The sequence below is a fragment of the Neoarius graeffei genome, chromosome 23 (assembly GCF_027579695.1).
Source record: "Neoarius graeffei isolate fNeoGra1 chromosome 23, fNeoGra1.pri, whole genome shotgun sequence".
Classification (NCBI taxonomy): domain Eukaryota; kingdom Metazoa; phylum Chordata; class Actinopteri; order Siluriformes; family Ariidae; genus Neoarius; species Neoarius graeffei.
Genome location: NC_083591.1, coordinates 10043752 through 10061235, shown reverse-complemented (window position 1 = coordinate 10061235; position 17484 = coordinate 10043752). Strand labels below are relative to the sequence as shown.

General features: G+C 41.6%; 1 protein-coding gene across 1 annotated transcript in view; it reads right to left on the bottom strand.

Moving 5' to 3' along the window:
- atm (ATM serine/threonine kinase) overlaps positions 1-17484 on the bottom strand; it is a 258409-nt gene that overhangs the window by 169838 nt on the left and 71087 nt on the right. Inside the window, exons 16-19 of the mRNA XM_060905737.1 lie at positions 14565-14757; positions 10953-11146; positions 6522-6604; positions 1679-1843 (exon numbers count right to left, since the gene is read on the bottom strand). Of these exons, the coding sequence (XP_060761720.1) occupies positions 1679-1843; positions 6522-6604; positions 10953-11146; positions 14565-14757 (635 nt within the window). The remainder of the gene's footprint in view (positions 1-1678; positions 1844-6521; positions 6605-10952; positions 11147-14564; positions 14758-17484) is intronic.

Genomic DNA, 17484 nt, shown 5'->3' with positions numbered 1-17484 from the left:
CAAAAAAGCTTTGGAATGGCCCAGCCAGAGCCCAGACCTAAATCCAATTGAAAATCTGTGGGGTGACCTGAAGAGGGCTGTGCACAAGAGACGCCCTCGCAATCTGACAGATTTGGAGCGTTTTTGCAAGGAAGAGTGGGCAAATATTGCCAAGTCTAGATGTGGCAGGCTGATAGACTCCAACCCAAAAAGACTGAATGCTGTAATTAAATCAAAAGGTGCTTCAACGAAGTATTAGTTTAAGGGTGTGCACACTTATCCAACCAGCTTATTGTATGTTTTTTTTTTATTTTTTATGGTTTTCCACTTAACAGATTTGGTTGTTCTGAAACTGAATTGTACAGGTTATAGGTCACATTAAAGGTGGGAAAATTTTTGAAATTATTTATCATGGTCTCATATTTTTTTTTTTTTACATCAGAAAAACCGATCATTTTAACGGGGTGTGGACACGCTTTATATCCACTGTATATATACACTCATTGTTCTTGTGAATACAACACTATATACATTAAATGCAAGCATTATTTATAAGAAGAAGAAGAGCGGAAAACGGATGGTATTGGAATCGGATACGTGTAAGCTGCAGTGGGACTCTGAACAGAGGTTGAGGAAAACGGAAAAGGCACGCCGACCATATTCGGCGCTTGAATTAAAAGTTGAAAAAAAGATCTTTGTAGTGGATATGACGTGTCCAGATGAGGGCATATAGGCAGCTTGCGTACGAAACTAGAGAGGCGAGACCAGGCTTCATTGTAAAGGTAGTGCCGATAGTGATTAGTTGTTTGGGTGGTGGTGGACAGGAGTGCTTGAAGGCTGTTCATCAAGGATAAGAAGGAAGCAGAGAAGATCGTAGCAACGATGCAGAACACGGTGTTGTTTAACAGTGAATCGATTCTACATCAAGTCATGTCTGACGTAACACAGCCAACAGAAATGTAATATGTGTGGATATGTGACTTTATTGAGTATGACTGTCACAAGATACATTAATCACCAGTTTGCATGTCTTACCAAAAGGCCATTGGACTCTGCATGTATCTTTTGATATCCAACAGCTAAGGACCTGGCATTAAATGGCAGCCCCTTATCACCACCATTCCACCAGCTCACGGCATGGTGGTGGTGATGATGGTACCCTGGCGTGAGCTGGTGCTCGGTCTAAGGCATGGCCGGGAACCAGAATGCTCGGCCCGGCTATCCCTTCCCATAATAATAATAATAATAATAATAATAATAATAATGTTGTTGTTGTGATTATTATTATGACTGATACATTGTGTTGTGGCGGCATGGTGGTGTAGTGGTTAGCACTGTCGCAAGAAGGTCCGGGTTCGAGCCCCGTGGCCAGCGAGGGCCTTTCTGTGCGGAGTTCGCATGTTCTCCCCGTGTCCACGTGGGTTTCCTCCGGGTGCTCCGGTTTCCCCCACAGTCCAAAGACATGCAGGTTAGGTTAACTGGTGACTCTAAATTGACCGTAGGTGTGAATGTGAGTGTGAATGGTTGTCTGTGTCTATGTGTCAGCCCTGTGATGACCTGGCGACTTGTCCAGGGTGTACCCCGCCTTTCGCCCGTAGTCAGCTGGGATAGGCTCCAGCTTGCCTGCGACCCTGTAGAACAGGATAAAGCGGCTACAGATAATGAGATGAATGAGATGAGACATTGTGTTGTCACACACCAGAAGCCTGAGACCACTTGCAGTAGTGCACCCCGAACGTGATCCATCTCCTCATCCTGCTCAGGAAGACACCGTAGCCCGCGCAGGCAGCGCACACATGGCAGCAGAGCTAGCAGGATGGCACAGCACATCTCTTGATCTTGGCGATACTGTGAACATATGTCCCTGTTTTTTTTTTAATATTAAAGAAAGAAAGAAAGAAAGAAAGAAAGAAAGAAAGAAAGAAACATTATTTGCGCTATATATTAATGCAGAAATAACATTTATTCATTTTTGGAAAGGTTTTAAAGACGACATATTATACCGTCCCTGAGGTCTTACTGAAATATCTGTGATGCGCTTTGGTGAAAATACCACAAGGATAAAGCACCACAACTCCCTTCTGATCCTGTCTAAACAGCCCTGTTCAAATGGTTCGAGTGCCTGTTCCTTTAAAAGAGAACTGAAGGCAATTTTTTTATCATCATCAAAATTCTATTAAATATCGGAATGTGTTTTTGATTGCTATCGTCACTGCTAGAGCAAGCTATGAGTGTTTGAAATCTCATCATTCATCATCTCTAGCCGCTTTATCCTTCTACAGGGTTGCAGGCGAGCTGGAGCCTATCCCAGCTGACTACGGGCGAAAGGCAGGGTACACCCTGGACAAGTCGCCAGGTCATCACAGGCCTGACACATAGACACAGACAACCATTCACACTCACATTCACACCTACGGTCAATTTAGAGTCACCAGTTAACCTAACCTGCATGTCTTTGGACTGTGGGGGAAACCGGAGCACCCGGAGGAAACCCACGCGGACACAGGGAGAACATGCAAACTCCGCACAGAAAGGCCCTCGCCGGCCACGGGGCTCGAACCCGGACCTTCTTGCTGTGAGGCGACAGCGCTAACCACTACACCACTGTGCCACCCAGTGTTTGAAATATGCTGTGTAATATATCAGTCCGTATGTCAAAGCAATGGCCGTAAACGAGATTCGTCGAGACCTGTGCGAGACATCGTAGGACAGAAGTAAAACGTACAGCGGAAATCAAAGTGACCAACATCTGCCAACGTTGTCAAAAGACGCGCGCGCCCTCTTTCGAATGCTGATGTAATCAAGCCGGAAGTTTTGTTTGTTTTGTAGCAATCAGGAAAGTTTGAAAAAAGTAGGCAGTAATCATCATTTAAACTCGTTTTTGTGCTTGGAAAACAGTTTTCAAAATGGCGGCACTGACACCTGGCTGACACTTGACGTTTCAAAGTCTCGCACAAGTCTCGTGAAGATCGTGCGGATAAGCGACGCCTGCCGTGGACCAAACGAACTAAATTCAACACGGCTAAAAACCGAATAGGCCGATAAGTATAATATTTAATTGCAATTAGTTGCCAATACGAGTCACGATATAAGGTTACTAAAACTGAAAACGTAATTGAATAACACGTTAATTAAGAAATAAAGCAAGTTTAAAAATGACTTCAGTTCGGCATGGTGGTGTAGTGGTTAGCACAGTCGCCTCACAGCAAGAAGGTCCGGGTTCGAACCCAGCAGCCGGCGAGGGCCTTTCTGTGTGGAGTTTGCATGTTCTCCCCGTGGGTTTCCTCCGGGTGCTCCGGTTTCCCCCACAGTCCAAAGACATGCAGTTAGGTTAACGTGGGGCGGCCTTGGGCTGAAGTGCCCTTGAGCGAGGTACCGAACCCGTGACTGCTCCCCGGGTGCTGTAGTATGGCTGCCCACTGCTCTGAGTGTGTGCGTGTGTTCACTGCTTCAGATGGGTTAAATGCAGAGGATGAATCTCACTGTGCTTGAAATGTGCATGTGACGAATAAAGGTTTCACAACAGCCAATCAGGTATCACTTTCCTTATTAATATTCATTCACAAAGGCAGCTCTCAAGCCATGAGTGGTGATACTCAGAGGAGGGGGGGGGACATAATAGTGATGGGAAGTTCAGATTTTTTTTTTTTTTTGACTAGGATCACAATCTTTTTCAGTAAAATGAACAAATCTTTTTTCGAATCATTTGTTCATTGGAACTAACGTGGTGCTGTAGCATACCTATACAATTCGCAAACACCAAGAGCAACATGGTTTGCTTCAATTCGTAAAGTATAATCCACAAGTTCACTTTTGTTTGAAAAATATTTCATTATTTTTATATTTATTGTATGATAGCTGTTCACTTCAGCTTACCGGGTCACTGAAGACCCACAGAAAGGCAAATTAAACATCCATTCAATAGCTACATTAGACACAGCTAGCTACAGAAACATTCTGGTTGATCAGATAACGCTCGCAAACTCTCGACTCGTCTTCAGTAATAGCATCGGTCACATGACTGCTGTAACCGCGTGAATAATGAACGAGACTCTCGTACCTGAAAGACCTGTCGTAATTTGCGAACGGACCACTCCTCAGTACAGAGGATATGCAGCAGTCATGTGACAAATGAACGAGAAACAGATATCTGAAAGTCACGTTCGTGAATGGAGCAGAGCTTGAGTGACGTGCACGTGTGACCCAAGGAAAAGTGAACAAATCACTCACTGAGACGACTCATTACTCCTGATTCGTTCAGAATGAATGAATCGTTCACAAACGACACACCACTATTGCATAATTCTATTGAGCTCCTTGTGACATCAAAAGGGGAGCCAAATCTTAACAACTTGCTGAATCACATGTTTTCCGAAATAGGTAGCTTATAAGAAGCTGACGGTGTGTCTTAGGCTACATCCACACGACAACGAGATTTTTTTTTTAAATATCGCGTCCACATGGGCAACGGATCAGTACAATATCAGGTTCATATGGCAACGCAACGCTTGCTGAAAACGATGCAATACACATGCCACACCACTACGTGCGCTGTAAGACGGTCCCATCGGAGACACCAGAACAATAGAAGTAGTAGGACGCATGCGCATAACTGCGCATGCGCACAGAGACTATCCCTGTCACTGTCACACGCACACACTTTCTCACTCCCTATCCTATGGCTATAGTCCCTTTAAATCACGTGCTCGTTTTTTGAATAGAGACGCGGAAAGAGGAATGAACGGGGGTAGATGGAAGCCGGTACGCCAACATTCTGATATCCTCCAGAATTCTTTAATGGTCCGGAATAAATTGAATGCTACACGTTGATGGATTACTTTGTTCTTCTACGCCCTTTTTGAGGAATGTATTGTCGGACTTAAACCAACATCTGAAGACGTGAGATCGCTCCTTTTTTTTCCCCTATTTTTGCTGGCGGGATTGACTCTGCCCTAAGGGCTATTCTCTCACTCTCTCTCTCTCACTTTGCACCATTACACAATAAATATTCACAGTGAAAATATTTTGTAAGCGCGTTTCATGAACCAAGTTATAGGATTTGTTGACAACTCGCATAGAGTTCGTTACACTTCTACCCGGCGTGAAGCACGTGGTTGTGACGTCATTGTAAACAAATTCGCTCTACTCATTCAGACGACTTCGCAATGGCTCTGTTGCCAGATTTGTTCACTCTGGAACCCGTTCTCAAAAGATTTCATTTTGGGGCACCCAAAACGCCGGTGCCGTGTGGACGCCAGGCCGAAACGATAAACAATTTTATCAGATTCACCTGAATCCGTTGCCATGTTGACAGGGCCTTAGGCTACATCCACACGACAACGAGATTTTTTTTTTTTTAAAATATCGCGTCCACATGGGCAACGGATCAGTAAAATATCAGGTTCATATGGCAACGCAACACTTGCTGAAAATGATGCAATACACATGCCACACCTCTACGTGCGCTGTAAGACGGTCCCATCGGAGACACCAGAACAATAGAAGAAGTAGACGCATGCGCATAAACCCCTTCTTCTGTAGCATCAGCCACAAAGTTTTGATTATTAATCAGTAGCGTAAAACGAAAGACGCGGAAAGAGGAATGAATGGGGGTAGATGGAAGCCGGTACGCCAACATTCTGATATCCTCCAGAATAAATTGAATGCTACACGTTGATGGATTACTTTGTTCTTCTGCACCCTTTTTGAGGAATGTATTGTCGGAATTGAACCAACATCTGAAGAGGTGAGATCGCTCCTTTTTTTTTCCTATTTTTGCTGGCGGGATTGTTTTTGAAAAGCGCACGGGCGGTGCGCAGTTTGGTACTGCTTCCGCAGTGTTTGGACTAAAGACTCTGCCCTAAGGGCTATTCTCTCACTCTCTCTCGCTCACTTTGCACCATTACACAATAAATATTCACAGTGAAAATATTTTGTAAGCGCTTTTCATGAACCAGGTTATAGGATTTGTTGACAACTCGCATCGAGTTCGTTACACCTCTACCCGGCGTGAAGCACTGACAGTCATGTGGTTGTGACATGATCGTAAACAAATCCGTTCTCCTCATCCAGACGACTTTGCAACGGTGCCGTTGCCAGATTTTTCCACTCTGGAACCCGTTCTCAAAAGATTTCGTTTTGGGGCACCCAAAACGCCGGTGCCGTGTGGACGCCAGGCCGAAACGATAAACAATTTTATCAGATTCACCTGAATCCGTTGCCGTGTGGACAGGGCCTTATTTCGTGGGTACAACTCCATGTACCCAAAGCACTGAAAAAGTGAGTTTTTCATAACGTCCCTTTGAAAAAACATTTTGAGGCTTATTAGAGAAACCTCCTGGTTTGATTTTTTCTTGCAAAAGCAGAATTAAGTTTCGGAAAAAAAGATATTTTGGTGTAAATATCTTTATATTCCACAAACAAAGCCTGAGGCACAGATCATTAGCAGTGACGTGATTAAAACCGTTTGGCTTTCGGGGAAAATCCACTTGATGCCACTGTGATACAAGAAGGTATATCTAAAATCAGAAAACTTTTCTTACGCAAGAGGTTTGAGGAGCAAATCGAACTCTTCGGCTGTCAGAGACCTCCTCTCTGCCGGAAGCACCTTCAGCAGAACCAGATACTGCACAAGAACAAGAGAAAGTGCTTGAGATGCAGTGCAGATAAGACTTATTGACCATGTTCAAAATTGCTACTCTGTTGCCTGGTCTTCGTTTGCTAACTGCCACAGAGGTCAGTATCAATAACGAAAGGCAAAACGTATTCTGGGTTGTTTTACAATCAGGGTGCGCAAGCTAAAAATCACATTTAACACTTATTATCTTCAATATCAAAAGGCTTGACTAAATAAACTTGGTTGTTTATTGTAGCCCTGTGATAGCTCTATTTACAATGCAAAAAAAAAATTGGTGATGACGTTATTTTTGGTGAATGTATGGCAATATGTGTCATATTTAGCAAAATTACTCGTGTCATTTAGAAAAAGTGCTTTTTTGACCACAGGTAGCTCCAAAAGGGATGCACTTCAATCATTCTTTATACTAGGGCTGTGCGATATGGGAAAAAAATGAATATCCCGATACATTTTCTCCATTTCACGATATACGATATATATCTCGATATATTTAAATCTCCTCTAAAGGACCCCATGAAATCTAACTTTTACTCTTTACTGTTTTCACTACAATCCCTGCAGATTAAATAACATTCTTGGTTAACTTTACAGGTGGTTTTCAACAACACATTTTAAACTTGTTCGTGATCAGTGTTGGGCACGTTACTTTCAAAAAGTAATTAGTTATAGTTACTAGTTACTTTTCCCAAAAAGTGACTGATGGCCCTTTTCCACTACCCTTTTTCAGCTCACTTCAGCTCGCTTCAACCCGACACGGCTCGCGTTTCGACTACCTCAGAGCAGCACGACTCAGCTCACTTCAGCCCTGCTTAGCACCTAAAACTCGCACGGTTTTGGAGTGGGGCTGAAGCGAGCCAAACTGAGCTGAGTGGGGCTAGGGGCGTGAGCAGACACTCCCCTGTGCACTGATTGGTGAGGAGGAGTGTCCTCACATGCCCACACACGCCCCGCGAGCACGCTGGGATCTGTAAACACCGTAAACCCGGAAGAAGAAGAATTACGAATTACAAGAATTATGAAGCCTTATGCGCCTCGCCTCATCTATACGCTCTTGCCAGTATCTGTTGGCGTTGTCGGTGACAACAAGCCACAGCACCAAGACCAGCAACACTAACGACTCCATGTCCTCCATGTTTATTGTTTACTATCCGGGTCGTGAGACTACCGCTTAAAAGATCACTGATGTCACTGTTTGCGCCGCCTAACAACATCACGTGACGTCCACCCACTTTCGCTAACTCCACCCAATGTGTCCACCCACTTCCAGCCAGCACGGTTCAGCGCGGTTGTAGTCGAAATGCAACTCCAACAGCCCCACTCAGCTCGACTCAGCCGCGTTGGTAGTGGAAAAGCGGCATGAGTTAGTAACGGAGTTACTTTGTCATTAAAGTAACTAATTACCAGGGAAAGTAATTATTCTGTTACATTTTGTTACCCCCCCCAAAAAAATAAATCAAATTCAATTAGTGTCATCATAATAAAAGTGAATGTTAAATGTGTTTAATGATTGAAATGGACACTTAACAGAACCAATCAGTAACATTATCTACACTATATTAATATTTTTGTGGGACAATGTGAGAAGACATCTATCAAATTTAATGTATTTTTGTAGTTATTAAAATTGTTACTAATTACTGGCCACTGACGAGGACAAACGCTTTGTTCCTCGACATAATGTGCATTGCACGTAAACATTTTTGCCTTTTATTTCAAGTAATGAAAAGTAATGGCTGTATTTCCAGTGTGAAAGCGCAGTGCTGGGCTGACCGCTCGCCATCGCTGGGTCTTCCGATTGAAAGAGTGCGCAGTAGTGCAGTAGGCGTGGCCTACCTACGTATGTTGTCCAAATCTACTCCGATTGGCTTACTGTGCCGTTGTCTCGCGTCTCCCCGCCCCACACGAAAGCAGAGTAAAGAAAGGCTGAACGAGCAGCGTGCCAGATGAGAACAGCTTTAATAAAGTAACGCATAGTATTTTATTGTAAGTAACGGGAACGGCGTTATAACGAAGTAATTAGTTAGATTACTCGTTACTAAAAAAAGTAACGCCGTTAGTAACGCCGTTTATTTCTAACGCCGTTATTCCCATCGCTGTTCATGATTAATCACAATTGAATTGAAATAAGACTATTTTTATTCAACAAAGATGTGGCACAAACTGCAAAAACAATCTTGAAAATTGCAACAAAGGGGCAATAGGCTACAATACAGAGCTGCTCAGAGCTCAAACCAATAAAGTGCAAGCTCAACACTGAGAAGGACATTTAGCTTAAATAAGAAAAGTGCTCATTCATTAAATTATTTAAAAAAAAAAAAGATCTCCAAGCTATTAACCTGACTACTGAGAACCACTGGAACATTCACAATAGTGAATAGTGCACACTTTTGAACTGAATGTTTTCTGGCTCTGCCTCTCAGACGTGTAGAATTCCGGCTGCTGCCTTTCGTGATGACAGGTTTTTTTGCACACTTTACAAACTGGCATTTGCTGTTCCACGTCCTCCTCGCGATATCCAAAAAAAATGCCAGATGACCGACCCCTTACTAGTTCTTTTAGGAACCAATTCGTCCGCTTCCATTTTTAATTTGTCACTGAAATTGCCAGAGCTTACACGGTAGCCTATGCAAAATCAGCGATTGCACGAACTGAGTCAGCGCTGTAAACCAGAACCAGGAAATCTTCCCGCCGGCAGCGTTGCCAGATACTGCTGACGTTTTCCAGCCCAAAATATGTTCAAAACCCGCCAAAACGCACTTAAAACCGCCCAATCTGGCAACCACCGGGAAATGTTTTAAACAAACACGAAATGAACGCAAGTCGGAAGATGACCATAAAATACTCGATAGTTACGATATAATAATTTTATGTATCGCACACAGAATTTTCGGCGATATATCGAGTATATTCGATATATCGCACAGCCCTACTTTATACCATAAAACAAATATTTGGTTCCATATCATTGGAAACATAGTTAAGTTTTAATGTTGAATGCCAGTAAGTTTTCAGACTATTTTGATCAAATTAGTATGCAATTGTGTCAAAAAAAAATGCCCTCTCCGAGACAGCTAATTTTTCAATATAAAATAACTACGGCTGTCAAACGATTAAAATTTTTAATCGCGATTAATCTCATAAAATTATGTAGTTAATCGCAAAAAAAAAAATCTTTAAACATCTGTTTAAATTGTACTCAAATACATTTCTACATCAGAGCAAACATTTGAATATATGCCCTGATGCTCCATGTCAATTATAAGGCTCATCTTCTCCATGATAGACAATATATCGGCCTAACGCACAAATATTTGGCATTCGGGTTTTGATATTAGATCTAGGCATGCAGCATATTCTTTCCAATGTAGCCTATCGGACATCCGTTGGACATACTGTAGACTATGTGCAAAATACGATTTGGAGAAGTAACAGACTATTTTTTTTCTCAACTGTAATGGCTGCAAGCTACACTTCGCGGAGCAAAGAGGAAGTAGTTTGACTCCTGCAAGTTCATTCAAGTGAAGCAGTAGGCTATTTGGAAGTCGCTAGGCTACCTACAATCTACAGGTGGAGAAAAGGGAACGTGCGCATTCCTGATCGTAGCCCATCAGATATCAACACATTTCACCCGGTAAAGTGAAAGTAAACGGAACTCGCACCGCATCGCATCTGCAGACTACACTTTAACTGACCATGTTGCGGGTTTATTTGACAAGTTGTAGAGCTACGTTTTACCACAAAGTTAATGTTACACGGTAACTAGCTTTATTTTGCATGCTAGTCACGCGCGAAAATCTGCATTGTTCCTTACCAAGATGAGCCCAATTCACTGTTGTTTAAATACCCTGCGATAACGCCGTCATTTTTTTTTAATCGCGATCAAATTAAATTGCGTTAACGCACTAATAACGCCTTAACTTCGACAGCCCTAAAAATAACATATCTTAAATGATTATTTTCATCCTAAAATGTGGTCAAGATATTGGGACATAAATATTAGAGACAACTAACACAAAGCTTACAGCCTTATATTTAAAAGCACTATGGAAATAGTGGATTCTGAATTGTCAAAAAAAAAAAAGTCCTCTCTGAGAATCACTTCATTTGTTTCTCCCATCTTATAGCAGATTACACAAAACTACCATACACACGTGTCAAAAAATTACATGAAATCTGTTCTTTAACTTGTCCTTCACTTAAAAACTGGTACAAGAACCAGTTTGAATCAATTTGAATTTTGGACCCCTGTGACACAAACTTTGTACCCTGATTGTAAAACAACCCTTCTTCTAGCTCTTGGTAAGCAACTTCATTAATGTAATGACGCGCCATTCACCATGTGGAGATGCAGCGGTTTGGCACAGTCCATCAGATCCAAAAGTTTCAGCAGCTTGCGTCGAAGGTCCAGTGGTTTAAAGGTGAGTCCGGTACTGGGTTCAAATGAGGCGCACAGTGAAAGAAACTCCAGAATGTCCAGGAAGGTCAGGTCCTGTTTGGTCAAGTGGTCCTGTGATAAAGGGCTCTTCGCTCCTACATAAAGAATGAACAAATAAACAATAAACACACAAGTAGGAATTAATATATATTAGGCATGTAACGATTCACCTAATTCAGGATTTGATTAAATTTTCCCATTATTTATATTTATTTATATATATATATATATATATATATATATATATATATATATATATATATATTTTTTTTTTTTTAATTATTAAATTAAAGTTTTACTACCAAAAAAAAAATATTAAAAAAAAACCTTACGGTTCATTTTCTTCATAATGAACCTTTCTATAATTTCTTAATAAATATTGACAAATCACCCATATTTGTAGAAGTTGGAGTAAAATATAACACCTGATTAACAAAAATATTCATTTTATTAAAAATGAAAAAAAAAAAAAAGATAACAAATAGGCCTTTTTAAATCAACTTCTATGCACATTTATACTACCGCCATTTGTTTCTCTTCTCTTTAGCTTTCAGCAGTCTGTACGGTATAAAGACAGTTCTGATTTACTCTTAAATCTATTTGTACAGTCAATCACACAACAGCTCTTTCCCATTTTAGGTTTGTTTTGCGTGTATGTTTTCACACGGCGTAAGAGCTGAGTTACTTCAGTCTATGGTGAAGTCACGTGTATTCCCACTATTGTACATTATTGCGCCCTGTACTGTCCAAAAAAACCCACAAAGCTAGGAAAAATTAAGTGATTACACAACCTGATAATAATCAATTTTTTTTATTTCATCAAGTATTGCGATTTATCGTCACACGATATACCTTTACATGCCTAATATGTAGATATGTATTTAGTGGGTTTACATTATATTCTTCTCTTATGTTGCTTCTGCATATTCATAAGTTTGCACATTTCATGCTAAATAAGGAATTAAACATGTTATAGGAAAATAATCATGTGACGTGCAGTTATTATTACCATTACAAAGTTGGTTATTTTCTATTAAAAAAAAAAAAAAAAGTGTTTTACTCTTCCTATAGGGGACTTTCACATGACGTGATCGTAATTGCGGATTTGTTTATCTAGCCAAGCTTTGTGTTGGACAACGACTGGCAAAAGTGTACATGAGTGATTGTAAGCCAAGTTCAGTCAGATAAATTTGTAGAAGTTACATCTAAAAGAACAATGCCAGAGACCTGTAGTGATTTTGGATGTAATAACAGACGTGGAGATGAGCCTGGTTTAACTTTTCACCACTTCCTGGTGAACCCAGAAAGACAAGAAAAATGGTGAGCTGCAGTTCAACAGGAAGACTGGATGCCAACAAAGTATTCCTGTGTGTGTGGAGAACATTTTATATCAGGTTAATATGAAACCTCTGTGTAATGTTAAAATGTAGATCTGGATGTGGGTTTTGGACGCGATATATTTTTAGACCTCATGCTTGGCTTGACTAGCAGCAAGGTTATGTACTAGGGTTGCGTACCTAAACGTAACATCAGGTACAGGTACCGGTACAGAGGTTTAGGTACAGGTCCGGACCTGTACCTGTACAATTTGACAAATTCTTCTGAACTTCTTCAATAATGACAGAAACATTAATAAACTGTTGACAACTTGTCAGTATCTTTATTCAAAGAAAATCAAACATAACTAGGTTTCCTACCTCACTTCTCAGTCACCCTATAGTTAACTTGGGACAAAAATCATAAGTTGTCTCACAGCGAGAAGTGACTACACTAGAGTACTACAGACTACGCGCAGTCCACCGCCTTTAACTTATGCGGCAAAATTACACAAAGCAACAAAGGCCGCCAATGCCAGCAAAGGAAAAATGGCTGACCTGCTTTTGAGTCTTTTTGACCAATCAGAACGCTGGATCAGCCAAGCTCTCGCAATGTCTCGTGAGACTGTGGCAAGAGGATCTCAAATCAAAGATGGCTCTGATTTCAAGTTTCAGCGCGGCATTTTACGTCTTTTCCAGTGCTAAATTTTCGTCTTTGTGGTAGGATTTACGCATCTTCAGTCACAAAATAAGCATATACTTGGTGTAAATTTATATCGGTACAGTACCGGTACTTCATGATCCGGTATTTTGGACCTGTACCGAATCGATTTTCACGGTACAGTACCGGTACATAGTACCGGTACGCAGCCCTATTATGTACTGATAATGTAGACTCGGCTAAACATTATAAAATATGCTAGATCTAGGCCCTGGCTTGTTTAATACTGTTCGAAGTCCATCTTTGAGCTTACCTTTGTCATAATAAGGTATTTTTCTTTATCAGGAATTTCCCATAACATTCCAGCACGAAACCTGCCTCGAAATATCGGTAGGCATCTGTACTTGCGTATGCCTTTAGCATCTCCGGTGTATTTAGAGGTCTCAAATACTAAATCGTTCAGGATGTCGTGGTGTCCCAAATCCGGTAGCTGGTTTGCTGAACACTTTTCAAGTGGAATAAATGCATTTGTGGGTAAATTAAGAAGAACAAGCCTTTATTTTTGTCACATGTACACTCAAGCACAGCGAAATTCCTCCTCTGCATTCAACCCATGCACACGCACACAAAAAGAGAGAAAGAGAGAGAGAGAGAGAGAGAGCAGTGGATGGAATAAATAATAAATAAATACATTTGTGGGTAAATTATATGGCTCTGTCATGCCTGCATGTTTCATCTTTTGGATGTGACCCAGTCTGCTGGTATAATTACATTTTTAATTGTTTCAGAGTGATTGTACAGACTGCAGTCGTCTCGATTTTCATTATTAACTGTCGCGGCTGTTTCTTTGTTTGCCCGGCAACATGGCAGACGCTGCGTAATAAACAAAAATCTGTGACATCTATGAAAAACCCCAATACCACAGCCATTTGCCAGCAACTACAAATTTTTATTTGTTAATCGTTTCATAGTTTTTATCTATTTAGAGTTACTTTATACTTAATACATTTATCATTTAATGCTGTTTTTCATAACAGTCATTCCCTCGGTTTTCCTGAAGTTAATCATTACAGAAAAACAGTAAAAGTCAACGTCCTCCATCCTGAAGGCCTTCCCGTGGTGGAAAACAGTTACAGCTTCACCTCTGACTGTTACAAAGTACTAACACTGGTGACTCCTTCCATAAATGTTAAATAAATGTCCCCTTCCAGAAAACATCATCATGTCATTCATAGTTTCTTTTTAGTTTTTATTATTAGGATTAGATTATGTGGCGCATTCGCTGTACTAGTCCCCGTGAACGAGTTGTTACTACAGAGACGTCTTAGAACGAATGCATTAACATAAACCTGCGATTTAAATTACTATTGTTAGCACTGCTGTTATTTAAAAAAAAAAAATCAAAAAACTTTCTGACCAATCAGAATCAAGAACTCGACATGGTCTATTTGATACAGTTTAAAGATAATTTCACGGTTCACAACAGTTCTCTCTTTTTTAAATTTATTATTATATTTATTTATTTATTTATTTTACCTAAGCCATGCTGGGAATCGGCCAAGTCAGCATTAAGCATCTGCGTTCCGTTGTTGTTGTGGTGTGCACGGTCACCATCATCAAACAGATCGACTTCCTCCTGTGGGTTCTCCTCCATTTGAGTTCTGCTCACGTCCATGTCATCGGGATCATTATCAACCCCTGTGCTGTCTCTTTTAGCAGAGTTACCCAGCTGTGGAGTGGGACACATTCCACACAAGAAAAAAAAACAACATCGGATAATCAGAAATTATGTCAATTAATATCCTAAAAACATCAAATCTATTGTACTTTTTACAATTGGAGAAGCTTTTATTCTAATTAGCCAGTGAAGGAGTTTTCACACTCCAATCAATTCCCAAAACAATACATTTCCTAAGCTGCTCATGACATGCATACACAAAATATACCATGTCGATTACAGAGACAAATCACAGCAAAAGTTTGTTTTCTCAGATCATCGATTATAGCAAGCGTGTTTTAAGTAGCATTCTTAAGCAGCATGACCAGCTAGTGGCCTAGTGGTAGCGTGTCCGCCTCTCGATCGGGAGATCTTGAGTTCTATTCACAGTCGGGTCATACCAAAGACCATCATAAAAATGGTACCTACTACCATCTGGCAAGGCACGCTGCAATACAGATGCGAGTAGGGGAGTTAAACTCTCGTGGTTACCAGAGGACTGGCCCCCCACTGTAACCCTAGCTATGTAATAGGCAAGAGGCCGAGGGCTGCAGAAACGGAGATCGGCGCTGCCCGATGCACCATATGGCACGGGAAGGACTTTAGACTTTTTTAGACTTAAGCAGCATTAAACGGCACTTGTAAAACTAGCTCTAATTCGCCAGTTATGTTGGACTGCGCATTTCCTTTGGCTTTAGTAATGGATGCATTACGAAATCACTGGGGGACATCTCCAGGTCTCCTTCACCCAGTGTGAAGAACCTAGGGGTCATGTTCGATGACGACCTCTCCTGCTCAGCGAACGTTGCTGCATGTAGATTCCTCCTCTACGACATCCGAAGGATCCACCCTTCTCTTACCACCTGCTCTACTCAGCTCCTGGTCCAAGCGCTAATCCTCTCCTGCTTGGACTACTGCAACTCTCTCCTGGCTGGCCTTCCAGCTTCTGCCATCAGACCCCTGCAGCTCATCCAGAACGCTGCAGCTTGTCTGGTCTACAAACTCCTTCGTTCTTCCCATGTCGCCCCTCTGCTTGCGAACTTGCACTGGCTACCTATCGCAGCTTGTATCATTGGTGCTGGCTTTGCAGGCTCTCAAGGGGTTAGGTAAAGCACCACAGCACCTTCTCAGGCCTTGGTGAATCTTCTCCAACCAACACGATCTGAGGCAGCATTCCTGATCTCTTCTGAACACATCTCATGTTCATTACACAGCAGTTGAGATATGTACTTGTTGAATTGCAACTGTGGTCTTCATCTTGATATGGTCCCACGAGTTAGAGCGTATAAAGCATACTCTGACACCAAATCTTTTGTGGGTCTCCGTAGGGAATGGCTAAAGCCTAGGTCACAACCGGATGTACGATTTTTTGGCTGTGCGATTTTTGGCGTTTCCCAAATCGCTGCGTTTTTTTTGTTCGTGGAGAAAGACGCACGTTGGCCGTAAGTTTGTCTTGCAACCTGAAAAAAACGTAAGCGCCCGTAGAGTTTGTTTGACATGACAAAGAACCTCTGCGGCCGGTCTGCGTCTCAAAAATCAGCACGTCACAGGCGCGCCCTCCGTGCATTTCTTGCGTTTTTTGCACGTAGACCGGCCGTAGCGGCCGGTTGTGACCTAGGCTTAAGGAAACAGAGTTGACGATCGATGATGATGACGACAGAGAGAGGTTTTGACTCTGTTCGCTCGTAAACTTCTTTATTGAACACATGGTCTTCTTTCTTTATCTCAAGGATGATTCTTAAGCATGCAGTTTAGAACGAGTTGATCTGGTTTTCAAGCTTCTTCGCGATAACCCAGGACTCACTTCCACAGAGAAAGACGCTCAGGACGGCTGCTCTAAACAGGTTCATTTTTAGTTCAGCGTTTGAAGACCAAAATTTCTGAAGCTTCTGAAAATGTGCCCCATGCTTTCCCTTTGCGATGCTTGATGTCATTTTCTGTGGAAGCTACTGTATGTAAGAACCCAAGTTCTGAGACTCCTGTGCCATCTCAAGTTGTTCGCCTTCATGGAACAGTGAAAAATCTGGAAGGTTGTCAACAGCCCTGTTCAAAATGGACATTACAGAGTGTCTGTTCCTTTAAATGATAAGAAGCAACTGGTCACCCCACCCACCTCTTCCACCAGCCAATCAGGTAGCACTTTCTTCATGAATATTCATTTGCAAAGGCAGCTCTCAAGCCATGAGTGGAGATACTCAAATGAGGGCCAACATAATTCTAATGAGTTCCCCTTGACAGAGAAAGTAGAGCCAAATCTGAAAGACCTGTTGAAGCCCATGTTTTCTGAAATAAGAACCCAAAAGAAACTGACTGGGTTGTGGGTTGATAAGCATTTTGCAATATAAATGACCGTAGGCTATTATGTTAGTGTACCAGAACTTCAAGGATGTAGTAGCTCATCTGGCCTGCCATCAAAACAACCATGACTACCAAATCATCAAATAGAACTGAAATGTCACAATGTGAGAGAGGACCAACCTCCATGACAAATTGTTTACAACAGGAAAACCAACAAACAAATGACCAAGTTTTGTTCCCTGAGGGAAGATCTACCCAAAACTTCGACCAGAACTGAAATCGGATGAGAAATGAGAGCAGAGATACAATTCCAGTGAGAGGCCTGGAAAAATAGTCAATTTGCTAACTCATTAGCAAAAAAATTGACAAAACAACGACCAAGTTGTGTGTGGAGTGGTGAGCTCTTTCAAACAAAATCAGAACAGAAAGCTGCGGAGAATT